Source organism: Pogoniulus pusillus, chromosome 16 (assembly GCF_015220805.1).
Source record: "Pogoniulus pusillus isolate bPogPus1 chromosome 16, bPogPus1.pri, whole genome shotgun sequence".
Classification (NCBI taxonomy): domain Eukaryota; kingdom Metazoa; phylum Chordata; class Aves; order Piciformes; family Lybiidae; genus Pogoniulus; species Pogoniulus pusillus.
This window is the reverse complement of record NC_087279.1, coordinates 1,301,029-1,326,434: the sequence shown is the minus strand read 5'-3', so window position 1 is coordinate 1,326,434 and position 25,406 is coordinate 1,301,029. Positions and strand designations below refer to the sequence as shown.

General features: G+C 55.1%; 1 protein-coding gene across 2 annotated transcripts; it reads left to right on the top strand.

Moving 5' to 3' along the window:
• The first annotated feature begins 1,134 nt into the window (after positions 1–1,134).
• On the top strand, positions 1,135–22,675 carry EDEM1 (ER degradation enhancing alpha-mannosidase like protein 1). Of its 2 annotated transcripts, none has more exons than XM_064156145.1 (12): positions 1,135–1,638; positions 1,719–1,791; positions 5,288–5,391; positions 7,794–7,965; positions 10,835–11,018; positions 11,825–11,999; positions 12,913–13,033; positions 13,402–13,572; positions 14,008–14,081; positions 14,740–14,836; positions 17,268–17,453; positions 19,332–22,675. In XM_064156145.1, the coding sequence occupies exons 1-12, from the start codon at positions 1,220–1,222 to the stop codon at positions 19,419–19,421; spliced, it is 1,866 nt and encodes a 621-aa protein (XP_064012215.1). In that variant the 5' UTR covers positions 1,135–1,219; the 3' UTR covers positions 19,422–22,675. The 2 variants fall into 2 exon arrangements, with proteins under 2 accessions (XP_064012215.1, XP_064012216.1); XM_064156146.1 differs by lacking the exon at positions 19,332–22,675 and adding an exon at positions 18,031–18,194.
• The last annotated feature ends 2,731 nt before the right edge of the window (positions 22,676–25,406 follow it).

Sequence of the window (25,406 nt, the reverse complement as noted above, 5' to 3'; positions counted from 1 at the left end):
AGCTTCTCTCTTGTGCTGCTTGCTGAGAAGTGCAGCTGCCTTGGAGCTTGTCTTTTGCTCTCCTCTAGTGCTTCATCAAACACTGGTTGCCATGAGCTCAGCACTGCAACTGGTGCCCACATTGCTCCCTTTTCCATCCTGTTTTTTGAGTGCTTTGGCTCTTGCTTCTGCTGCTCTGTGAAGGGAAGCCCTGCCTCCTCTTTTTACCTTTGCTGGCCCAGGAGTGTGGCATGGCTTTCTTTGGGACACTGTCCTCTCTCCTGTCCATGCTCCCCCCAGCCCAGGCAAGGAGGAAGGCTCATCCTCCCTCAGCAGGGAGGATTGCTGCCCAGGGTGGTCATGGCAAGGATCTCCTCCTGCTGTCTGAGGGGTGAGTGGAGCAGCAGGAGGAACAGCACAAATTGTACTCAAAGGGTGGGCTTGTTAAAAAGAAGTCTTCTTCCTCATTGCTGTCTGCAGCTACTTGAAAGAAAGGTGTAGCCAGGTGGGGTTGGGCTCTGCTGCCAGGCAGCCAGCAACAGAACAAGGGGACACAGCCTGAAGCTGTGCCAGGGCAGGTCCAGGCTGGATGTTGTTAGGAAGTTGTTGTCAGAAAGAGTGATTGGCATTGGAATGGGCTGCCCAGGGAGGGGGTGGAGTGGCTGTGGCTGGAGGTGTTGCAGCCAAGCCTGGCTGGGGCACTTAGTGCCATGGTCTGGTTGGTTGGGCAGGGCTGGGTGCTAGGTTGGGCTGGCTGAGCCTGGAGCTCTCTGCCAGCCTGCCTGATCCTGTGACTGAGTTTGTTTCTGCCGTCCCTGAGAGCTGCCCAATGAGCCCGTGGGTGCCAGGGGCAGGCGAGACCCAGCCCAAGGCGTTTGACTCGAACCGGGTCCGGCCCCTTTAACCCGGGTGAGGCCCCGGCCTGGCGCCTCGGCCCGGTGGCGGCCGCCGCCCCTGGGGCCGCTCCTGCGCTTGTGCCACGCCATCCCCGGGCGCGCTCCTCCTGCCCCCTCCCGCCCGCCCCCCCCCGCTGATAGCTCGGCCCATGACTGACGTCTCCTGTCGCCCAATGGCTGCCGGCCGCCCCACCCCTCAGCATGGCGTCGGCCAATAGCGTGCTGGGGCGGGCCCCCCTCGGGCCATGCTTCCCTTCCGCCGTTAAAGGGGTCGCGTCGCGGCGGGAGCTGCCGGGCGGGCGGGCAGCGGAGCGGCGCCTTTGAACTATGAGCGCGGCGCTACCATGCAATGGCGGTCGCTGGTGCTGGGACTGCTGCTGCTGAGGTTGGGGCTGCAGGCGCTGCTGGCCCTGCTGCCCGCGCTGGCGCCCGGCCTCTGCCTGCGCCGCCGCTTCCCTTTCCCGTTCCCTCCGCCGCCCGCCCTTCCCGGCCCGCCCGCCGCCGCCACCACCGATACCATCCACCCCGGTTCCTCGCACTGGGGCTCGCTGCTGCGGCGGGGCAGCCTTGGCGGGGCGGCGGGAGATGACGACTACGAGCGGCGCTACAGCGGAGCCTTCCCGCCGCAGCTGCGGGCCCGGCTGCGCGATGCCGCCCGCGGGATGTTCGCCTTCGGCTACGACAGCTACATGCAGCACGCCTTCCCCCGCGACGAGCTCGACCCGCTCCACTGCCGCGGCCGAGGGCCCGACCTGCACGACCCGTGAGTCGTCCGGCTGGGCCGGGAGCGCTGGGCCAGGCCTGGGCGCGGCGGGGCCTGAGGCTCGGTTTCTTCTTTTGCAGCTCCAACCTCAACATCAACGATGTGCTGGGGAACTACTCGCTGACCCTCATCGACGCGCTCGACACGCTGGCGGTGAGCCCGCGGTGGGGGCCGGGGCTGGCGGCGAGCCCGCGGTGGGGGCCGGGGCTGGCGGCGAGCCCGCGGTGGGGCCCGGGACTGGCGGCGAGCCCGCGGTGGGGCCCGGGGCTGGGGACGCCTCCGAAGCCTGTGCTGGCTCTCCGGAACCCGGCGCACCTTGGCCGTGCTCCGCAGGAGCCTCGCAGGGGGACTTGGAGCGGGGCTGGGAGCTGCTGCCTCCAGTTCCTTCAAGAGGGAGGCTCAGGAGGGCTCTGCTGTCGGCTAGAAGGAGCAAACTGAGTCGCGTACATCGGCTGTGAGGCGTTTTAATGTAGCTGGGATGTGCTGCCAGAGAGTAATTGTCCTGTTAGTTAAACTCTTAAGTGCCTTAGCAGTGTCAGTGCCCGAAGGGCTGATAGCCGTCGGTGAGAGGCTTTGAGAGGTGAGGAGCTCCAGATGCTCCTGAATGTGCATGAGTCCATCACAAAATCGTTTGGATAGGAAGAGACCATCAAGTCCATCCCTTAGCCCAGCACTGCCAGGTCACCACCAAACCGTGTCCCTCAGCACCATCTCTCCATGGCTTTGAAACTCCTCCAAGGATGGGTACAGCTCCCTGGGCAGCCTGTTCTAGGGCTTGAGAACCCTTTGGGGGAAGAAATTGTTCCTCATGTCCAGCTTAAACCTCCCCTGGTGCAACTTGGGGTCGCTTCCTCTTGTCCTGTTGCTCTTGCTGCACTCTGCTGGTGCAGCTGTAGCAGCGAACCAGCACCTGCTGCAAGTCACCAGGTGGTTTGTTCCCAGCCCTGCCGTGGGAAGCTGGGAGTCAAAGCTTGCTCTGCTGTGGGAAGCTGGGAGTCAAAGCTTGCTCTGCTGTAAAGCAGCAGGTGAGAAGAGGGTGAAAGTGCAGGTCCTGGTTGTGAGATGGCTGGGTTAGGGTGAGGTGTGCTCAGGAGCTGTCAGCTCAGCAACCAGCAGTGTGCTGGGGTAGGCTTGGAAGGAAAGAGTTCAAAAGAAGGGTGTAGTGCAGCATGAATGTATTCCATGTTCTCTTGAAATGGGTCCAGCTGCCCTGGTACTGGCCAGTGCTGATGTTGTCCCTGGCTCTGAGATCGACCTTAGCACCACGGCAGATCTGATGCCTCCAATCAGTTTCATGTTTGCAAGACCCCCAGACCCCCAAAGCTCCTGGGGCTGAAGAAAAGGGCCACTGGGTTGGGGAGCATGGTGAGAGGTTGAAAGAAGATGGCAGCAGAAAGTGTCAAAGTGGGGGAAGCTGCTCCAGAGTGTGTTCAGAGAGCTGCCAGGGGATCAGTGCTGGTTAGTCCTCGCCTGTGGAAGTTGTTAACGCAGAAGGTGCTGCTGTGTGGTGCAGGGCTGCTGGCAGAAGCAGGGATTGATCCTTCACCTGAAGAGCAGGTGAGGTGGCATGCTGAGGGAGCAACTGACACTCCTCAGCAGCACGAAGGGGATGGTCCATGGCTTGTGAGAGGTGGTCACACCTTTCACTTCTCAGGAGAAGGTGGTGCTGGATCAGGAGTTGAACCTGTAGGGAAGGATAAGAGAACTTGAAGACATATCAGAGATTGGGAAGTTGGACTAGGTGACCCTTAAAGGTCGCTTCCAGCTCCCAAACATTGGCTGATTTCCAGAGGAGACAGAGTTTGGAGATCTTCCCAAGGGTTCAGGTGAGCTCTCTGTCAGGATGCTGCCATCACTGTGGTGTTCAGGAAGGGTGGATTTGATCTGGGACACGCAGGAGTTGCTGAGAGATAGGTTAGGAGGAGAGCTTGTCTTGTTCAAGAGGGCTGTGAAAGCTCTGCTTGTGTGGCTTGGCGAAGAGAGCCTGACCAACACACAGACCTGCATGAGGAGTGGTGAGAGGAAGGAGCTGCAAAGCTGCCTCTCACCTCTTCAAACAGACAGTCACCTGGGGCTCCTGTGAGAAGCAGCTCACTTTGCTCTTAGTAGCACCAGTAGTGTGGTGCCCTTCCTTCAGCTCCTTTGGGTTTTTGGAGACCAGGTCAGGTCTCAGCTTTGCAGCCAGCACAGGTCTGTGGCCTCCTGGAGTGTCAGGGCTGGTTGATGCAATGGATCTGTAGTGCATTTCTCTCCTCTAGTGCAGAGGGTGGTGTGAGCAAGGGCTGTGCTGTGAAATGCTTCCCATGGCTACGAGGGAATCGCAGCTCTGTGGTGAGGAGATCTTGGCTGTCCAACTGAACCTGGCAGCCATCAGCAGAACTGAAAGCAGGAACTGAGGAAAAGCTGGGTCTGAGCTGAAAGAGCAGCTGCTGTCTTCCTGTCTGTGCTTGTCAGGGGCTTAAAGAACCATGGAGTCATTGAGGCTGGAAGAGATCATTAAGGTCATCAAGTCCAACCGTTTAACCCAACACTGCTAACCCATGTCCATCAGCACCACTTCAGCACAGCTTGTAAATAGCCCAGGGGTGATGATTGACCCTGGGCAGCCTGTGCCAAGGGCTTAACAACCCTCTTGGGGAAGAAATTGTTCCTCATGTCCAACCTAAACCTGTCCTTATGCAGCTTGAGGCTGTTTCTTTTCATCCTGTCATTTCTTCCTTGGGAGAAGAGACCAACCCCCACCCGGCCCAACCTCCTTTCAGGGAGTTGTAGAGAATGAGAAGGTCTCCCCTCAGCCTCTTTTTCTCCATCAAAACCACTGTGGCCAGCAGGTCGAGGTGGTTCTGCCTCTCTGCTCTGTGTCCAGCTCTGAGCCCTAAACACAGCAAGGACATGGGCCTGATGGAGAGGGTCTGGAGGAGGCCACTGAGATGATCAGGAGGCTGGGATGCCTCTGCTGTGGGGACAGGCTGAGGGAGCTGGGGGTGTGCAGCCTGGGGAAGAGAAGGTTTCAGGGAGACCTCAGAGCTGCCTTACAGTACCCAAGGGGGGCTACAAGCAGGCTGCAGAGGGACTGTTTGCAGAGGCCTGCAGGGACAGGCCAAGGGCAGTGGTTTAAAATGAGAGCAGAGCAGATGGAGATTGGAAGTGAGGAGCAAGTTCTGTGCCAGGAGGGTGCTGCAACACTGCAGCAGGTTGCACAGGGAGGTGTCTGGGGCTCCTTCCCTGGAGATGTTCAAGGTGAGGCTGGGCAAGGCTGTGAGCAGCCTGCTCTAGTGAGGGATGTCCCTGCTGAGTGCAGGGGGTTGGACTGGGTGAGCTTTGGAGGTCCCTCCCAAGCCGTTCTCTGATTCCCTGGTTCTGAGGGTGGAAGTGTGCACGAGTGCAGAGACTGGTGAAGGAGCTGAGAAGGTCTCTTTGGCTTTGTCCCTCTTTAACATGCTTTGTAGAAAATGCATCTTTTTCATCCCAGTGAGATGGGAGCTTCCTGGGAAGCCTTTTTCAGCCTGAACTTGCAGTGCTCTGCTCTGTATCTCATTAATCTGACTGGTGGTCTAAGATGTGAACTCCTCCAAGCCTCTCCTGAAGCACCAATTAATTAACCTAAATTGGCTTTTGGGTTTGTGTTGTTTGTTTTTTTCTGTAACAGGTAATGGGGAACTCCTCAGAATTCCAGAAGGCAGTGAAGTTGGTGATTGACACAGTTTCCTTTGATAAAGACTCAACAGTCCAAGTCTTTGAGGCAACAATCAGGTAGGTCACTCTTGGATTCATGGATTCATTGCATGTTTTGGGCTGGAAGGGACTTGAAGGTCCAACCTCTTGTCCCTTTAAAGCAGGTTAAAGACTTGGTGTGTATGTAAGAGGAGAACCCAAGTGAGATCTTGTCCTGCTAGGCTTTGTTCCAGAATTGCTCCAGGAGTAAATTGGGGTTTTGGTTTTTTTTCTTTTTGAATGAAAATTTGGATTGACCTTGCTCTGCTCAGCCCCCTCCTCACACTCTGCCTCCAGTGCTGCTGCCCCCAGCAGAAGGAGGACACAGAGCTGCTGGAGAGAGTCCAGAGGAGGCCACAGAGGTGCTGCCAGGGCTGCAGCAGCTCTGCTGTGAGCACAGGCTGAGGGAGCTGGGGGGGTGCAGCCTGCAGAGGAGAAGGCTCCAGGGGCACCTCAGAGCTGCTGCCAGAGCCTGAAGGGATCCTGCAGGAAGGCTGCAGAGGGACTTGTGCTGAGGGGGTCTGAGCCAGGCCAAGGGCAATGGTTTGGAGCTGAGGCAGAGCAGGCTGAGAGTGGAGCTGAGGCAGAAGTTGTTGAGTGTGAGGGTGGTGAGAGCCTGGCACAGGCTGCCCAGGGAGGCTGTGGCTGCCTCCTCCAGGGGCTGTGCAGGGCCAGGCTGGATGAGGCCTTGAGCAGCTGAGTGTAGTTGAGAGGTGTCCCTGCCTATGGTGGTGGGTTGGAGTAGATGAGCTCTGGAGTCCCTGGCAGCACACTGCTGCTCTTTTGGTGTTGCTTTTGCAGCAGACTCAGATCTATGGATCATAAACAACCCTGCTGACAAATTTTCCCCATTTTGGTTTTCTTTTCCATGAACTTTCACTTTGATTTGAGATGACAAACAGGCCCTGCCCTTCCCAGAGCTGAGTTGAAGATAGTTTCATTTTCTGAAGGTCTTGGTGTTTATTCAACTTCTCTGGGCTTGCTTTTTTCTGAATACTTAAGTTTCTGTCCCACCCTGACACCCTTTTGTAGGGGCAGGGAGGTTTTCACTCACAAATAGACCTGGTAAGTTGTAAGGAGACATTGATGAGGGGACAGAGTCTGCTCAGCAAGTTTGCTGCTGACACCAAGCTGGAGGCTTGGCTGATCCAGCTGCAGGCTGTGCTGCCATCCAGAGAGCTCTGGGCAGACAGAGCTGGGCACAGAGGAGCCAGATGAGGTTCAACAAGGACAAGTGCAGGGTCCTGCATCTGGGGAGGAGCAAAAAACTGCAGCAGGACAGACTGGGAGGTGACTGCTGGAGAGCAGCCCTGTGGAGAGGGAGCTGGCAGTGCTGGGGGAGAACATCCATGGCACAGCAATGTGCCCTGGGGCCAAGAGGGCAATGGGGTCCTGGGGGGCATTAAGCAGAGTGTGTCCAGCAGATGAAGGGAGGTTCTCCTGCCCCTCTGCTTTGTCCTGCTGAGACCTCATCTTGAGTACTGCCTTCAGTTTTGGGCTCCCCATTTGCAGGATCTGCTGGAGAGGGTCCAGTGGAGGTCTGTGAGGATGATGAGGGGACTGGAGCACTGCCTGGTGAGGAGAGGCTGAGGGCCCTGGGGCTGCTGAGTCTGGAGAAGAGAAGACTGAGAGGAGATCTAATAAATATCTATAACTATCTGAGGGCTGGGGGTCAGGAGGGGACAGGCTCTGCTCACTGCTCCCTGGCACAGCACAAGCAGCAATGGATGGAAGCTGCAGCACAGCAGGTTCCAGCTCAGCACAAGGGGCAACTTTTTGCCTGGAAGGGTCCCAGAGCCCTGGCACAGGCTGCCCAGAGAGGCTGTGGAGTCTCTTTCTCTGGAGCCCTTCCAAGCCTGTCTGGATGTGTTCCTGTGTGCCCTGAGCTGGATTGTGTGGTCCTGCTCTGGCAGGGGTTTGGGCTGGATGATCTCTTTGGGTCCCTTTTGTCCTCTGATGTCTGTGAGAAACTGGATTAGGTAACCAGTCTGGACTTGATGGTTCAGAGATTCATAAAGTAGTTTAGGTTGGAAGGGACCTTGAAGATTATCCAGTTCCAACCCCCTTACCATTGGGACACCTTTCACTAGGGCAGGCTGCTTAAAGCCTTGTCCAGCCTGGCCTTGAACACCTCCAGGAAGGTGACCTGAGGAGCCTTTGGGGTGATCTCAGAGGTCTCTTCCAGCCAACACAGTTCTGTCATTCTGAGTTCTGGAGAACTGGGTTTGGGAATCACTGGGGAGGACAAGCAGTGTGACTTGTGGATGTTCTCATTCCTGGTGGGGTAAAAAGCAGAGCTGCAGTGCCTGTGAGGTGGACAAGTTAATACTTGTGGTAAGCAGGAGACTGGGGGAGCTGAGGAGCCTTCAAAGGTCCCTTCCATCCCAAACCATTCTCTCATTGTATTCTGTGAAGCTGAAGATCTTTCCCTTTTCCCCTAGGGTTTTGGGAAGCCTCCTTTCTGCCCACATCATAATCACAGACAGCAGGCAGCCCTTTGGTGACATGACCATTAAGGACTATGACAATGAGCTGCTGCACATGGCTCACGACCTGGCAGTGAGGCTGCTTCCAGCCTTTGAGAACACCAAGACTGGGATTCCATACCCTCGGGTAAGTGAGCCCACCAGCAGGGTGGGGAAGGGATCCACAGGTGCTGCTTCACCTCTCCTGCAACTGGAATTCTGTGCCAGAATGGGCACTTGGGCTTGTGGAAGCTGTTCGAAGTGTCATGCCCTGCACTTGGGTCCCAACAGCCCCGTGAAGGCTCCCAAGCTTGAGGCAGAGTGGCTGGAAAGTGCCCAGTAGTGGAGGACCTGGAGATGTTCATCAAGAGCTGGCTGAAGATGAGCCAGTGTGCCCAGGTGGCCATAAAGGCCATCTCCATCCTGGCTTGGATCAGCAAAAGTGTGGCAAGCAGGACCAAGGCAGGGATTATCCTCCTGTAATCTGCAGTGCCGAGGCCACACCTTGAGTACTGGGCTCAGTTTTGGGCCCCTCACTCCCAGAAGGACACTGAGGGGCTGCAGTGGGTTCAGAGAAGGGCAGCAAAGCTGGGGAGGAGTCTGGAGAGCAGGGGTGGTGAGGAGCAGCTGAGGGAGCTGGCAGTGTGTTTAGTGTGGAGGAGGCTGAGGGAGACCTCCTTGTTCTCTACAGCCCCCTGGGAGGAGGTTGCAGTGAGGTAGAAGTTGGACTCTTCTGCCTAGGAACTAAGGATGAGAGGAAGTGGCCTCAAGTTGGAGCAGGGAAGGTTTAGGTTGGAGGTGAGAAGAAACTTCTTCACTGGAAAAGGGCTCTCAAAGCCTGGCACAGGCTGCCCAGGCAGCTGGCTGAATGCCCAGCCCTGGGGGTGCTTCAGAGGAGCAGAGATGTGGTGCTGAGGGCCATGGCTTAGTCCCAGCCTTGGTCCTGTTGGGTTAAAGGTTGGGCTGGTTGATGTTTTAAATGTCTTTTCCAACCAAACCAATTCTGGGACTCCCTGGAAGTGTCTCCTTACATCTAGGGAGTATTTCCTGTGAGCTCTTTCTTCTCTGTGTTGTTCTGCTCAGGTCAGCAGCCCTTTGTTCCTGTGCTCTTAGGTTGGAGTGTGCCTTGCTCTGCTCCTTCCTCTGTTCATCATGCAGCAACAAACCCTGGAGCAGTGAGAAGGGGAACAAGAAATGTCTGAAGGCAAATAGCCTGGGCAAGTGACTTGGCTGGTGACTCAGAGCCTGGGCAAGTGACTTGGCTGGTGGCTCAGAGCCTGGGCAGGTGACTTGGTTGGTGGCTCAGAGCCTGGGCAGGTGACCTGGTTGGTGGCTCAGAGCCTTGCAGGTGACCTGGTTGGTGGCTCAGAGCCTTGCAGGTGACCTGGTTGGTGGCTCAGAGCCTGGGCAGGTTGCTTGGCTGGTGGCTCGGAGCCTTGCAGGTGTCTTGGCTGGTGGCTCAGAGCCTGGGCAGGTGACCTGGATGGTGGCTCAGAGCCTGGGCCAGTGACCAGAGGAAGGGGTCAGTTCTGGGCACAGCAGCACTGCTTTTCCTCTGTGCCTGTCATGGTCTAGGATCAGAGAACCACAGAATCTCAGGTTTGAGCTGGAAAGGACCTTAAAGCTCATCTAGTTCCAACCCTCTGCCATGTGCAGGGACACCTCCCACCAGCCCAGGTGGCTCAAGGCCACATGTAACCTGGCTTTGGACACGTCCAAGCTTGGAGCTTCTGCAGCTTCTCTGAGCAACCAGTTCCAGTGCTTCACCACCCTCCCGGGGAAGACTTTCTTCCTAACGTCTGTTCTCAATGCTGCTGCTTCCAGTCTGAAGCCATCCCCTCTTGTCCTGTCACTCCATGTGAGAAGCCATCCAAACCCACGAGCTTTGACTGCTGTTCAGTCTGGTGAAGCAGTTAAGGGTGGTGGAACTTCCTTCAGCACTTGGTTCCCAGGGGAAGCTGAGGGGCACCGAGGGAGGAAGGTGCAGGGTTGAGGAGTGCTCGGTGAGGAGCAGCAGTGCTTGCATCTGCCCTGGAGGAACCTGAGTGTAGAGTGCAAATGGTAACAAAGTGGAGTGAGGTTGGGAAGGATTGGCAGGTAGCAGAGCAACAAAATCAGGGCTCTGCACCTGGAAGGGTGACTTAGCTGGGGGGGTTGATGAGGCAGGAACCAGAAGGTGTGTAGTTGTTGCATTTGCAGACAGCCCCACCCACACTCTCCATACAAACCAGAGACATTTGGGTTCGGTTCCATGGGGAATGTCCTTTGCCCGAGTGCAAAGGCTCTTTGGCCACAGGGATTCAGCACTCAGGTGGCCTTTGCCAAACTGACAATGCTAGGTGACCCCAGGGCTTGCTTACCTTTCTTTGGGCAAGACACAAGTGCCTAAACACCTCTGGGTACCTGTTGATCACTTTGGGAGGGGACATGATGGCCCAAGCCTTTGTTTTCCTCCTGCCCTTGTTTTCCCCACCAGCAGAAGGGTGGGACAAGCCAGTCCTATTGGCCTCCCACCACAAACCTGCTGTTAGAAAGTGGGAGGATGCATTTCAGGACAGCTTTTTTTGACCAAGCAGTGAAATGCTGACTTTGTGACCATGGCTTTCTAACCAGCTCCACGTTACACACCCCACACTGCAAAACACTGCTAGAAAGACCATGTAGAAGTACAGGGGTGCAGCTGAGAGCAAACCTGCCTGAGCTGCAGCCTCTCTGCTTGTGGAAATCCAGGGGTGCAACTGAGAGCAAACCTGCCTGAGCTGCAGCCTCTCTGCTTGTGGAAATCCAGGGGTGCAGCTGAGAGCAAACCTGCCTGAGCTGCAGCCTCTGCTTGTGGAGGTACAAGGGTGCAGCTGAGAGCAAACCTGCCTGAGCTGCAGCCTCTGCTTGTGGAGGTACAAGGGTGCAGCTGAGAGCAAACCTGCCTGAGCTGCAGCCTCTCTGCTTGTGGAAATCCAGGGGTGCAGCTGAGAGCAAACCTGCCTGAGCTGCAGCCTCTCTGCTTGCCTCCTCCCCAGGTCAACCTGAAGAAGGGGGTACCTCCAGACAGCCACAATGAAACGTGCACTGCAGGAGCTGGTTCCTTGCTGGTGGAGTTTGGCATCCTCAGCAGGCTGCTTGGTGATTCCACCTTTGAATGGGTGGCCAGGAGAGCTGTGAAAGCACTCTGGAGTCTCAGGAGCAACAACACTGGGCTGCTAGGTAATCTCTAGGTGATGTTTTGCTGAGTGGCTGCAGGTTTCACACCCTGCAGCAGAATGTCCCCATGCTATAGGCTTCTTTCAAGGGTCACAGACCTTGGCAACCTGCTTCCTTTGTAGCTGTTGGGTGCTCTCCTTACGTGCTCCTGGTTTCTGTTGGCCAAGTGGCACTTTGTCACTTCATGACAAGAACGAGGTGTCTGAGTGACTTGTTAGGTGACAGGCTTCCAGAGACACATTCTTCATGAAACTGGGGAATGAAACTGAATTGGGTGCAGTTTGTTTTGGAGATTCCATAACAAAGACAAAGTACCTGAGTGACTTCTTGGGAGCCAGGTTTCCAAAGACAACTTCTTTATGAAGCTCTTGCATTTGTCTTTGTGACTTCCTAATAAAAATGAAGCATCTGAGTGCCTTCTTAGGTGACAGGGTTCCAGAGACAGATTCCTCCTCATGAAGTTCTTGTCTTTGTGATTGCCTGACAAAGGTGAAATGCTTGAAGGAGTCCTTAGGTGACAAACTCTGCGTGAAGCTGAGTAATGAAACTCAAATGGTTGCATTTTTACCCCCAGCAACAACTTTCAGATTGGCAGGTGACCAAAAGTGCCTTGAAACAGCTGTGTGTGTGTGTGTGCCAGTTCCATGTACTCCAGCACTTGACTTTAGGGAGCAACCTTTGATCATTCCACCTGGAGGCTTTTTAGGGCTGTAATATTTCTAAGTTCCTGATTGTTTTTTCTCTGCTCTGCTTGGTGACTTCAGCCTAAACTTACACTGATTGTTTGGTTTTTTTGCCTGCTCTGAAAGGAAATGTTGTGAACATTCAAACTGGCCACTGGGTTGGAAAGCAAAGTGGCTTGGGAGCAGGATCAGATTCGTTCTACGAGTACCTGCTGAAGTCTTACATCCTCTTTGGAGAAAGGGAGGACTTGGAGATGTTCAATGATGCTTACAGGAACATTCAGAACCACTTGAGAAGAGGGTGAGTGAATTCCTTGAGCAGTGAGTACTCCAGCAAGAGGAGAGAGAGGTTTCATAGAATCACAGAGTCAGTCAGAGTTGGAAGGGACCACAAGGATCAGCCAGTTCCAGCCCCCCTGCCAGAGTGGAGTCACCCAGAGCAGATCACACAGGAACGTGTCCAGGCAGGTTCAGAATATCTCAAGAGAGGGAAACTCCAGTGTCCAGTTTGTCCAGTTCTGGGCCCCTCAATTCCAGAGAGCTGTTGAGGTGCTGGAAGGTGTTTGGAGAAGGGCAGCAAGGCTGGGGAGGGGCCTGGAGCACAGCCCTGTGAGGAGAGGCTGAGGGAGCTGGGGGTGTGCAGCCTGCAGCTGAGGAGGCTCAGGGCAGAGCTCATTGCTGTCTGTAGCTGCCTGCAGGGAGGCTGTAGCCAGGTGGGGTTGGGCTCTGCTGCCAGGCAGCCAGCAACAGAGCAAGGGGACACAGCCTCAAGTTGTGCCAGGGCAGGTTCAGGCTGGATGTTGTTAGGAAGTTGTTGTCAGAGAGAGTGATTGGCACTGGAATGGGCTGCCCAGGGAGGTGGTGGAGTGGCTGTGGCTGGAGGTGTTGAAGCCAAGCCTGGCTGGGACACTTAGTGCCATGGTCTGGTTGGTTGGGCAGGGCTGGGTGCTGGGTTGGGCTGGCTGAGCCTGGAGCTCTCTTCCAGTCTGGTTGGTTCTATGATGTGTTCTCTGTGATCTGAGCTAGATTGTGTGGTCCTGCTCTGGCAGGGGGGGTTGGAGTCACTGGTCTCTTTGGGTCCCATCTAACCCCTAAAATCTGGGGCTAAACTCCACAACCCCCCTGGAACCTGTGGCTCAGTGGCTGTGAGGTGAGAGCAGGCTCAGTTGTAAGCCAGGGCACATTCACAGCAGCTGCTGTTTGCTCCTTGGCAGCCGAGAAGCTTGCAACGAGGGCGAGGGGGACCCTCCGCTGTATGTCAACGTCAACATGTTCACAGGCCAGCTGATGAACACCTGGATCGACTCCCTGCAGGCCTTCTTCCCTGGGCTACAGGTACACAGCTGCAGCACACCTGCAGGACAATCCCAGCAGGGCACTGAGGGGGCTTTGGTCCAGCCCTAGGCTGTGCCATCTCCCTGTGGAGGGAAGGTGCTGTGCGATCATTCTGCTCCTGTGCTCAGCACTGCTCAGGCCACATCTGGAGTGCTGTGTCCAGCTCTGGGCTCCTCCACTGCAGAGAGGTGTTGAGGTGCTGGAGGGTGTCCAGAGCAGGCCAGCAAGGCTGGGGAGAGGCCTGGAGCCCAGCCCTGCAAGGGGAGGCTGAGGGAGCTGGTGTTTTATTACAGGGCCTGTTCTTGTAGAGAGCAGTGTGGTGTCTGACAGCACTGAGCATGGCTGTTTGTGGCTGTGGTTGTGCCCAGGTGTTGATAGGAGATGTGGAAGATGCTATTTGTCTCCATGCTTTTTACTATGCCATATGGAAACGATATGGAGCTCTCCCTGAAAGGTACAACTGGCAGCTGCAAGCCCCAGATGTTCCCTTCTACCCACTGAGACCAGAGCTGGTGGAATCCACATACCTTCTTTATCAGGTACATGCCTTTGCTCAGCTTGCAGTGGTTCTGCTCAGGAGGTCCCTTTCTCTACCCTTAGCTCAACAGAAATGTGCTTCTGCAGCTGCCTGCTCTCATCTGGAGGTCTCTGTGTAGGCACTGGGCTTGAAAAGACCAAAATGAGACCGAAGGACCTTTTCAGAATCAGCTTGAAGAGTTCTACAGGGTAGAGCTTGGTGAGCTCTTCATAGAAACACTCCAAGCACATTTAAGAGCTTTCGTGGCTGTGTTGTCTGGGCACAGCCTCCAGCTGGCAGAAGGCAACTCCTGCTCTCGTGGAGGAGGTTCCTGCTGACTGCAGGGGGGGTTTGGACTGGATGCCCTTTGGAGGTCCCTTCCAAGCCAAGGCATTCTCTGATTTGTTCTGTCATTTAGAACCTGCTGACTCTAACTCTTGGTCTCCTCTTTATTTAGGCCACAAAGAACCCATTTTACCTTCACGTGGGGATGGATATTCTGCAGAGTCTGGAAAAATACACGAAAGCAAAGTCAGTCTTTGATGCTCCCTGCTCTCTGCCTTCTTCCCCCCCTGCCTTCCCCTGCCTTCCCCTGCCTGACCACAGCCGCCCTCTGCCTTCTCCCCCTGCTGCATTACATTTGGTGTAGAAATATTGCCTAGGATCCAAGCTACCAAAAGGAGCTCTACCAGGGAACCCCACTGCTCTCTACAGCTCTCTGAAAGGAGTTTGGAGCCAGGTGGGGTTGGTCTCTTCTAAAGAACAAGTGATAGAATGAGAGGAAATGGCCACAAGTTGCCCCAGGGAAGGTTTAGGTTGGATATCAGAAGAAACTTCTTCACTGAAAGGGTTCTCAAAGCCTGGCACAGGCTGCCCAGGGAGGTGGTGGAGTCACCATCCTGGAGGTGCTTCACAGAGACAGGGATGTGGCACTGAGGGCTGTGGGTTAGCCTCAGCCTTGGCAGAGGGGATTTGATGATCCTAAAGGGCTTTGCCAACCAGGGTGGTTCTGTGGACCACAGAGCCAACAACTGCATACAGAATACATCCGAATGACTTGTCAGAGACACTTGTTTCAGCTTCACCTCTAGTGACAGCTGGACCTCTCTGAAGTTGAGGCACACCTGGGGAGTGCTTGGAGATCAGAATGTGTGGGAGCTGAACTCAAAACTCCTCTTCAATCTTGCAGGTGTGGCTATGCCACCTTACACCACGTTGTAGAGAAGACGAAGGAGGATCGGATGGAGAGCTTCTTCCTCAGTGAAACCTGTAAATACCTGTACCTGGTAGGTACCTCTGCTTCCTTCCTGAGAGCCCTGGGCATGCAGTGGGCACACACAGCACACTGCCAACTGGAAACTCTGCTCTGAGCAAGAGAAGGGTTTGGGTCCCAGAGCGTAGCAGAGGATGAGCCAATCGTGTGCTGGGCTGCATCCAGAGAGAGGAGTGTGGGCAGCAGAGCAAGAGAGGGGGTTCTGCCCCTTGGCTCTGCTCTACCCAGACCTCACCTCAAATACTGCTCCACTTCTTGGCTCTCCAGCATCAGAAAGTCACAGAGCTGCTGGAGTGAGTCCAGAGGAGGCCACAAAGATGATCCAAGGGCTGGAGCAGCTCTGCTATGAGGACAGTTTGAGGGAGCTGGGGGTGTGCAGCCTGCAGAGGAGAAGGCTCTGGGGGACCTTAGAGCTGCCTGCCAAGAGCTGAAGGGATTCTGCAGGAAGGCTGCAGAGGGACTTGTCCTGAGGGTGTCTAGAGACAGGCCAAAGGGGAATGGTTTGGAGCTAAGGCAGAGCAGGCTGAGAGTGGAGCTGAGGAAGAAGTTGTTGAGCGTGAACGTGCTGAGAGCCTGGCACAGGCTGCCCAGGGAGGCTGTGGCTGCCTCCTCCAGGGGCTGTGTAGGGCCAGGCTGGATGAGGCCTTGAGCAGCTGAGTGTAGTTGAGAGGTGTCCCTGCCCATGGTTGGGGAGGGTTGGAGTAGATGAGCTCTGAGGTCCCTTCTAGCCTAAGCTATTCTGTAATCTTTCTTTGACCCTGCCTTAGCCTTGGAGGTTTGGGCAGCTGCTGGCTGGAGAGCCTGGGAAGGAGGGGAAGCAATACTGCAAGGAGCTGCTCCTCAGCTCTGAGTTAAATTGCTGCTTGTAGCCATTCTGCCATCCTTGAAGCATTCTCCAATTTCTCCCCATCAGCCTTTGGCAGTCAGAGGAGGAAGCATTTGAGCCAGCACTGCTTTAGCTGCTGTTCCCCATCTCCTTCAGTGCAGAAAAACAAATAAATCTGGGGATGAATGCAGGGGGTGGATGGCAGCCCAGAAATGCCTGCTTAGAGCAGCTCAGACAAATAGGGGCACTTGTAAGTGGTGTGAGAAGCTTCCCTTTGCTCTCCTCTGACTGTGACAATAAAGCTCTTGCATCAGAGCCATTTATTTCCAGTTGCTCTCACAGTGACTCCCCATATAACACTGAAAAGAGATGGATTTGGGTCTGATCAGAAAGGGTTTGGAAGGGACCTCAGAACTCATCCAGTCCAGCCCCCTTACCAGTGCATGTTCACCTAGGTGGGTTTGAAGGTCTCCAGAGAAGGAGACTCCACACCTACCCTGGGCATTCTGCTCCAGGGCTCTGTCACCCTCACACTGAAAAGATTTTTCCTCCTGTTCCCATGGAGCTTCCTATGCCTCAGCTTCCACCATTGCCCTTTGTGCTATCCTCGGGCAGAGCCTGGCTCCAGCCTCTTGGCACTCACCCTGCACATCTTTAGCAACATAAATGAGGGCAACCCTCAGGCTGCTCCTCTCCAGCCCAAAGTACCTCAGCTCCCTCAGGCTCTCCTCCTAAGGAAGATGCTCCACTGCCTTCAGTATCTTTGTGGCTCTGCACTGGGCTCTCTCAAGCAGTTCCCTGAGGTCCTTCTTGAACTGAGGGGTCCAGAACTGGACACAGCATTACAGAGACACCCAGGCTGGCAGAGCCTCTCAGCAGCACCAAGTCCAACCTAGAACCCTGCTCGACAAGATTCACCTTAAACCATAGCCCCAAGCACCACATCCAAACCAGCCTGAAACACAGCCAGGCTGGGGGACTGCACCACCACCCTGGGCAGCTCACTCCAGTCCCTGACCACTCTTCTCTCCAGGAAAAACATTTTCATAATATCCAATCTAAACTTCCCCAGCCTCAGCTTGAGGCCATTCCCTCTTGTTCTGTTTCCAGTTCCCTGTGAGCAGAGCCCAGCAGCAGCCTCTCCACAATGTCCCTTCAGGTAGCTGTAGACAGCAATGAGGTCTGCCCTCAGCCTCCTCTTCCTCACACTACCCATCCCCAGCTCCCTCAGTCTCTCCTCATCAGATTTATTCTCCAGACCCTTCCCCAGCTTTGTTGCCCTCCTCTGGACCCACTCCAGCACCTCCACATCTCTCTTGTATGGAAGTGCCCAGAACTGAACACAGCACTCAGCTGTGGCCTCACCAGAGCCCAGTCCAAGGGGACAATCCCCTCCCTGCTCCTGCTGGCCACACCAGGATGCCTTGGGCCTTCTGCCAGATGTGGCCTCACCAGGGCAGAATGGGGGGGACAGGAACCTCTCTCGCCCCACTCTCCACACCGCTTCTAATGCGCCCCCGGGGGGTCGCTGGGGTGGGTGAGGCTGCGGGTGTGGAGCTGGGTGTTGCTGGGCTGCTTGCAGGCAGGAGCAGAGCTCTCTCCCATCTCTTTGCTGAAGCTGTTTGATGAAGAGAACCCCCTGCACCAGTCTGGGAACAAGTACATGTTCACCACCGAGGGGCACGTGGTGTCCGTGGACGAGCGCTTCCGCACCTCGCTCTGGCAGGACATCCTCCCCGCGGCGGAGCTCAGCGCCCAGAAGGGGAGGCCCAGCGACCTCAGGGCACTCAACTTCAGCTCCAACGTAAGGCACTGCACCAGGCTGGGGCTGCGGGAGGGCACCTGCCTGCAGTTTGGTTTAGGCAGCAGTGGGTGGGGGGAAAAGAGCCCTCTGGAAGTGTTGCTTCAGAGCTCCGCGGTGCTCCCTCTGGACATGCCCCACAGCTGAGCCTTGTGGAGAATGCCTGGGGCAGTGGCATCACAGAATGCCAGGGGCTGGAAGGCACCTCCACAGCTCACCCAGTCCAACCCCCCTGCCAGGGCAGCATCTCCTAGAGCAGATCACACAGGAACACATCCAGGAGGGTTTTGAGTATCTCCAGAGAGGGAGACTCCACAGCCCCCCTGGGCAGCCTGTGCCAGGGCTCTGCACCCTCACAGGGGAAAAAATCCTCCTCGGGTTTAAATGAAACTTGCTAGGCCTCAGCTCCCACCACTGCCCCTTGCCTGGCACTGGGCATCACCCAGCAGAGCCTGGCTGCAGCCTCCTTTGCATCTTTATAACCATGGCTGAGGTCACCTCTCAGCCTCCTCCTCTCCCAGCAGCACAGCCCCAGCTCCCTCAGGCTCTGCTCCTAACAGAGATGTTCTGTTCCCTTCAGCAGCTTGTGGCTCTGTGCTGGGAATGAATGGATTAGGATCACAGGAGGGTGATGATGGTGAAGGTGAAGCCTGGTCCCTTTTGGAAGTGTTTTGCAGCAATTAGTTCATTTATTTCCCCTTTCCTTTGCTCATAAAATGTTCCAGTATTGATGCAGCAGACAGAAAAAAGCAGAGGGTGCCTCAGAGCTTTGTGTTTAACTCAGCATGGTTTGGGGGCATCTAGAGGTGACCTCCTTCAGTTAGGCTGCAGCTGAGTGAGGGACATGTTGAGGGGGTGACCTTGCAGTGCTGGGTGAGTTGGAGTAGATGGTCTTGGAGTTCTCATCCAACCAAAGAGATCCCCTGGCTCCCCTCCCTCTCTCGCCCTGGCTGCTCTCCCTGAGTGCAGAGCTGTGAATCCCCTGCCTATCATCACCCAAACCACACAGCTCATGTTTAAACCTCTGAGTAGGTTCTAGCACAGCTCCTTTCCTCCTCCTTCAAGTCCTCCAGCAAAAAAAAAAGAGCATTATTTTCCACGTTCACAGTTGTCATAGTGAAGGAGATCTCAGTTGAGTAACAAGCTGCAGCAGGCTGCTGTGTGTTTGGAAGCTTGCAGCCTGCACTTGGGAAAACACTTCTGCTGTTCATTTCTGTGCTCTGAGTTTGCAGAGAGGGAGGGAAGAGCTGGGACTGAGTTGGGTTGGGAGGGACCTTAAAGATTACCATGGTTTGAAACTGGAGCAGGAGAGATTTAGGCTGGACACCAGGAGGGAGTTCTGAGCAATGAGGGTGGTGAAACACTGGGGGGAGGCTGCCCAGAGGTGTAGCTGAGGCCTTGTCTCTGGAGGGCATTCAAGACCAGACCTGGGCAGGCTACTCGAGTTGGAAGTGTCCCTGCTGCCTGCAGGGAGTTGGCCAAGATGACCTTTGAGGGTCCCTTCCAACTCGATGCTGTCTGTGAGTTTAGCTCCCAACCCCCTGCCATAGGCGGGGACATCTCCACCAGCTCAGGGTGCTTGGGGCCTCATCCGGCCTGGCCTTGAACACCTCCAGGCAGGAGGCATCCACAGCCTCCCTGGGCAACCTGTGCCAGTGCCTCCCCACCCTCCCTCTCCAGACTGTCTCCCTAATGCCCAGTCTCCATCTCCCCTCTCCCAGTTCCAGTCCATTCCCTCTCACCCCATCGCCACGGGCCTTTGTGGGACGGAGAGCAGCACTGGCACAGCTTTCTGTCCCGGGGGGAGGTGTGTGGTTAGGAGGGTGTGGGGTTGCCTGGCTTTGTGTTCAGCTCTCACAGACACTCTCCTTCTGCCGACAGTGCAACAGAGTTCCTGATGAGAGGAGGTACCTGCTGCCCCTGAAGAGCAACTACATGAGACAGATCGATCGCATGGTGGGCTTGATCTGACAGGGGCTTCGCAGCCTCACGTGCCAGGAGGAGCTTGGCATCTGGCTGGGGACCTTCCTCTCCTCCTCAGCTACCCCCCTGCAAACACTGAGTCACTTGGGTGCCCCCCATGCTTGCTAGTTTTCAGGATGATCAAGTTCTCTCTGAGTTGGGTCTTCTGAGCTGTGGTAGCTTTGCACGCCACCCGAACGGAGATCCCTCGAGACTTGCAATGGCAAACCAAGGCTGGAGAGAGCTCAGAGAACAGGAAATTGGCCTGTGCCACTTAGCTACCTCTTTGTGGCTGTCCTGCAAGTGTCCCTTTGGGAAAGGGTCAGGTATTTAATTTGAAATAACTTTGGGGTGGGGGAAGGAAATGGGAAAGTGCAATTCCGTATGCCGAGTCGAATCCTTGAGTTACTCTGCCTAGCAATACACAACCTTAAGTACTACTCAGGTAGGAACCCACTGGTAATGGGTTTTGCTCACACAAAACCTCTTTTATCTGGAAGAGAGTGTCTTGGAGAGAGAACTCCTGATCATGTCAAAAGCTCTCAGTGTAGTCCTGACAGCCCTCATGTGCACAGAACCCAGTCAGAAACCCAAACCAGGTGCCTTTTCTGTAGTGTGTGTGTGTGTAAGGGGATTTTGGGGAGGGGGAAGGAAGGGAAATTGCAAAGCCACTCAGCTTCCCGAGCAGCTGTGCTGCTGCAGCTCAGCTGAGCAGCAGTTGCAGAAGTGGTGGTGTGTGCCATGTCTCTAGTGCCTTTTATTCAGGGGAGATGCTGCTGAGAGCCTGCTCTGACAGTGCACGAAGAACAAACTGGTTTGCATTCCTGGCAGCATTCAGCTGCTTAGTGCCTTAAATCCTCTTCACTAGCAGGAAAACCTGAGCTTGGATGAGGTATTTCTGATGAGTTGGCTACAAAATGCAGTGAATCCCAAAGCAGCTTCAAGAGGAGCTTGCAGATGAGATGACTTTTATTTTTCCTTAAAGATACTGCAAGAAACTCAACTTCTTTGCTCATCCCAAAAGATTTTTCCTGAGCTGGATTCGTTCCCTTTGGGGGCTGAAAACAAAATTGAGGCCAAATCATTTTTATTCTAAGAGTGTTTTGTTCCCTTTCCTTTTCCCCCCAGTGGCTCCCTGTTTCTTCTCTGCTTTTCACTTCTTATTTGGAAAGCAGTTGAATGGCCTGGTGGGTTAATTACTGTTATTTTGGTAATTAAGGCTTCAAGGCAAACCTGGTCTGCTGTATTTTGGCCTTCTAACAAGGTTGGTTCTCACAAACCACCACGTTGCAGCTCAAAGCATTTCTGATTAATGATGGAGTTAGTGTTTGAGGAGGTTATTGTTGGAATCTTTCAAGCATATTGATGCATCTCAGGGACTTCAGTGTAGAATCTTCTAGTCCATGGTAGTTTGATCTAGTTTTGGAGGCAAAAAAAAATTATGTAGTAATTAAATCCTGTCTTATAGAATGGTCTAGGTTGGAAGGGACCTCGAGGATCATCCAGCTCCACCTCCCCGCCGTAGGCAGGGACACCTCCCACTAGAGCAGGTTGCTCAAGGCCTCATCCAACCTGGATGAGGCCTTCTTAGTCTTATGTCTGGATAAGGGAGGCAGAGCAAAATGTGTGAAGGTTCCCCCCCAGAGTCACTTTGGGTGTTTTAGGCAGCTGGCAGTGCCAACCCCTCTGGAAATGGCTTTTCAGAGCTATTGCTGCAATGGATTTGGGTTGCCTGTTGGAGAGCAAACTAAGAATTCCAAGTGATGTGATCTCAGGGAGGTGTTGGGAGAGGCTGAAGGTCCAGCTTTGCCAGCAGGAAACGTTGCCTGTGTGCTTTAGTTTTGTACACACAGAGAGAAGTGGGAGGGGGAGATGCTGCTGCTGGGCTGCATCTCCTCGTTGGAGACCTGAAGTGAGCAGTGCTTGGAGGAGTGGAGGCCACTGGCCAAGTACAGGCACAGCACAGGGTGTCCCAGGGTGTGTTTAAGGTTACTCCTGGGAAGAATTCTTCCCTGACTGGCAGTTCAGCTTCCTCCTGTGTGTTACACACTTTGCAGTTGCCTCCTCCCTGTGTTCTGTGCCTTCTGAAGCACCCTGGTAAGGCTTCCAGCTGAGTGTGATGCACAGAAAGCTGCTTCAGCGTTTTCCTTGGAACTCCATGGCCAGAATGAAGCTGCACAGCTTTTTTGCCACTGCTTTTCCCTCTTGGGTAGCCCAGAAATAGCTGAGAGGTGGCTGTAGGATGGGAGCTAATCTTAGAATGGCTCAGGCTGGAGCCTGATCAACTGCTCCATCCTCCCCACCATGCCCAGGGAAGACTCAGCTGCCCAAAGCCTCATCCAGCCTGGCCCTGAACACCCCCAGGCAGGAGGCAGCCACAGCCTATTCCACAGTCTTACCACCCTCACACTGAACAACTTCTTCCTCAGCTCCAGTCTAACCCTGCTCTGATCCATTCCCCCTTGGCCTGGCTCAGACACCCTCAGGACAAGTCCCTCTGCAGCCTTCCTGCAGGATCCTTTCAGCTGTTGTTAGGCTGAAGTTCCCTTAGCTAGGCTAAGGTTCCCCTGGAGCCTTCTCCTCTGCAGGCTGCACACCCCCAGCTCCCTCAGCCTGTGCTCAGAGCAGAGCTGCTCCAGCCCTTTGTAGCCTCCTCTGGACCCTCTCCAGCAGCTGCGTCCTGGAGCTGGGGACACCAGCGCTGGGTGCAGGATTCACAGCCTTTATCCCTCAGTGACCTGGACCCTTAGCTCCGGTCCCTGGCAGCACCTGGCCAGCTCCTTGCTAGAACCTGCCTTAAGACTGGTGTTGCCAGGGTGACCTGGGTCCAGCCCTGCCCCCAGGGTGGGCTTTTGCCTGCTGCTGCCTGGGTGCTGAGAGGCTTTTGTCGTCTTTAAGGAGCCAATTTTAATTGCTCTTTGTTTTCCAACCTGCTTGGATGCATTTCGAGTCTGTAATGACAGGAGAGTGCTGCAGTGCCCTTGCTGCAGACAAAGCCTTTCTGTGTTTCTGGGTATGATGTGCAATAAGAGCCATTAGTATTTGGGGTTTCCTAAGTAAAAAAATTCTGCAATCTCTGCTTAATTATTTGTTGATTTTTGTTGTTGTTTGTTTGGGTTTGGTTTTTGTTTTCCTCCATGAAGTATTGAATTGGAGCTGGGAAGCCTTTGCAAAGGACCAAATGCTCTTTGATGAACTGTCCCAGAATTTCAAAGCTGAGCTGAAGTTTCACAGATCTGCATTAAAGAAATTGCTGTTCTTGACCCTTTTTCTTTTCCCTGTGTGGTGTTCTTGGGAAGCTGGTGTGGAGCTTGCAGGTGGTCTGCCAGGCGTGGGGGAGAGGTGACTTCGAGTGGCTCTGCCTGATCTGTGCCATGCACCAGACAAGGGAAACTGCAGGTGAGTAGAACTTCTACCTGGACTGGTGGAAGAGGTCCTTGCACATGGCATGGGGTTGAGCTTTAAGGTCCCTTCCAACCCAACCCATTCTGTGAAGTAGGGGCAGGGGTGAGTAAAGGAAAAGAGCTGAAAGCCTTAAAGCTCATCTAGTTCTGACCTTCTGCCATGGGCAGGGACACCTCCTGCTATAGTGCCCAGATTGCTCAAGGCCACATCTAACCTGGCTTTGAGGACTGCCAAGCTTGGAGCCTCTACAGCTTCTCTGGGCCTCACCACCCCCTTGGGGAACAATTTCTTCCTCCTGTCCAATCTGAATCCAGCTTCTTCCAGGCTGAAGCCATCAGCCCTTAGAGTCATAGAATCAGTCAGGGTTGGAAGGGACCACAAGGATCATCTAGTTCCAACCCCCCCTGCTCTGGGCAGGGACACCCTACCCTAGATCAGGCTGGACAGAGCCTCATCCAGCCTGGCCTTAAACACCTCCAGGGGTGGGGCCTCCACCACCTCCCTGAGCAACCCCTGCCAGGCTCACATTTGTGTATGAAAACAGAAAAATCCTCCATGCCTCTGTGCAAAGTGCATCTGCAGCTCTCTTGCAGCCCCCTCCAAATACTGGAAGGCTGCTCTAAGGTCTTGCCAGAACCTTCTGCAGACAGAACAACCTCAACTGTCTACAGCCACCTGAAGGGACCCTGTGCAGAGGCTGCTGCTGGGATCTGCTCACAGGTAACTGAAACAGAATAAGGGGGAATGGCCTCAAGCTGAGACTGGGGAGGTTTAGATTGGACATTAGGAAAATGTTTTTCCTGGAGAGAAGAGTGGTCAGGGACTGGAGTGAGCTGCCCAGGGAGGTGGTGCAGTCCCCCAGCCTGGCTGTGTTTCAGGCTGGTTTGGATGTGGTGCTTGGGGCTATGGTTTAAGGTGACTCTTGTCGAGTAGGGTTCTGGGTAGGACTTGGTGCTGCTGAGGGGCTCTGCCAGCCTGGGTGCTTCTGTAATGCTGTGTCCAGTTCTGGACCCCTCAGTTCAAGAAGGACCTCAGGGAACTGCTTGAGGGAGCCCAGTGCAGAGCCACAAAGATACTGAAGGCAGTGGAAGGTTGTGGCCTTCCTCTGTGTGTCCTCCAGTGTCTGGACTCTTGGGTCCATGGGCATCTGCCCCTGCAGCAGCAGCAGCTTGGCACAGTTCAGATGCCCAGATGGGTTCACCCCTGTGCTGCCAGGTGTTCTCCTTCCACTGCCCCCACAGGACATTTGCCACCATCCAGCAGGCTGCCCAGAGACAGCCTCTTGACCGTTTTTCTCCCTCTGCAGTGCCTAAAACCACCTCTGCAGGCTGCCTCCATTCACCTTCCTCAGCAGCTCCTGCAGCCCCTGGTGGGACTCCCCACAGCAGCCTCCCACCGTCAGTGCTTGTCTGTTGTCTGTCTTCACCCAGCTCCAGCTTCCCAGGGAGTGTCTGCTGATCAGTAGATTTTTGCAGTGCTTTTAAAGTTCTGTGTAGGTGATGACTTTTTTTGGCCCATTTCCTGCTTCTCTTGCTGGGTTCAGACTTCTAAATGTCAGCCCTGCAGTAGTTGTGAGTGAGCTGAAATCCTGATTTTGGGGAATTAGGTTTGGATCCAATGTTTTCACCCTGGCTGCACTTTTGCTGGTGGTGGCACTGCCCTGAGCAGCTATTTGCTGTCTTTCCTTATCTTCTTGTCTCTCCTTACCTGCTGTCAGGGCATGGGTTTGTGTGTTGTGTCTCTGAGGTGGGACAGGACATTGTGGCTGTGGCTTCTCTGGAGCCCACATTTGAGAAACTATCTCCTATCATAGAATCGTCAGGTTGGAAGAGACCTCAGAGATCCATTTTCTGGCACTGAGGTCTCAGAGCCCCAGCGTGGTGGGGTTGGAAGGGAGCTCTGGAGCTCAGCCAGCCCACCCCTCTGCCCAAGCAGGGCACCCCCAGCAGCTTGCCCAGCAGCACAGTGCCCAGCTGGCCTTGGCAGCTCTCCACACCAGGACACTCCACAGCCTCTCTGGGCAGCCTGCTCCAGGCCTCCAGCACCCTCACAACAAACAACTTTCTCCTCCTGCTCACATGGCACCTCCTGGGCTCCAGCCTGTGCCCAGTGCCCCTTGTGCTGTGCCTGGGCAGCACTGAGCAGAGCCTGGCCCCAGCCTCTTGCCCCCCACAGCTCCTTTGTCTCTTGCTGAGCATTGCTCAGCTGCCCTCTGGGGCTGCTCTTCTGCAGGCTCTCAGCCCCAGGGCTCTCAGCCTGTGCTGCTCCCAGAGCTGCTCCAGGCCCCTCAGCAGCTCTGCAGCCTCCCCTGGGCTCTCTCCAGCAGTTCCCTGCCTCTTGAGCTGGGGAGCCCAGAGCTGGGCCCAGACACACAGAGTCACAGAATGAACTGGCTTGGCAAAGACCTCTCGGCTCCTGGAGTCCAACCTGTTAACTGACCCCCGGCACGAAGTGCCTCACGCAGCCTCCCCGTAAACCCCTCTCAGCAGCCTCCCCTGGGCTCCCTGCAGCAGTTCTCTGTCTCTCTGCGGCTGGGGACCGCTGGGGCTCTTAGGTGCTAGGAGCATGGGCGAAGCGGAGGCGGTCTGG

Excerpts from the sequence above, each read along its gene's own strand:
- EDEM1 (XM_064156145.1), top strand. The coding sequence starts at position 1,220 with ATGCAATGGCGGTCGCTGGTGCTGGGACTGCTGCTGCTGAGGTTGGGG. Across the intron at positions 7,966-10,834 it reads CTGGGATTCCATACCCTCGG|GTCAACCTGAAGAAGGGGGT; the intron begins GTAAGTGAGCCC and ends CCTCCTCCCCAG. Across the intron at positions 12,000-12,912 it reads CAGAACCACTTGAGAAGAGG|CCGAGAAGCTTGCAACGAGG; the intron begins GTGAGTGAATTC and ends GCTCCTTGGCAG.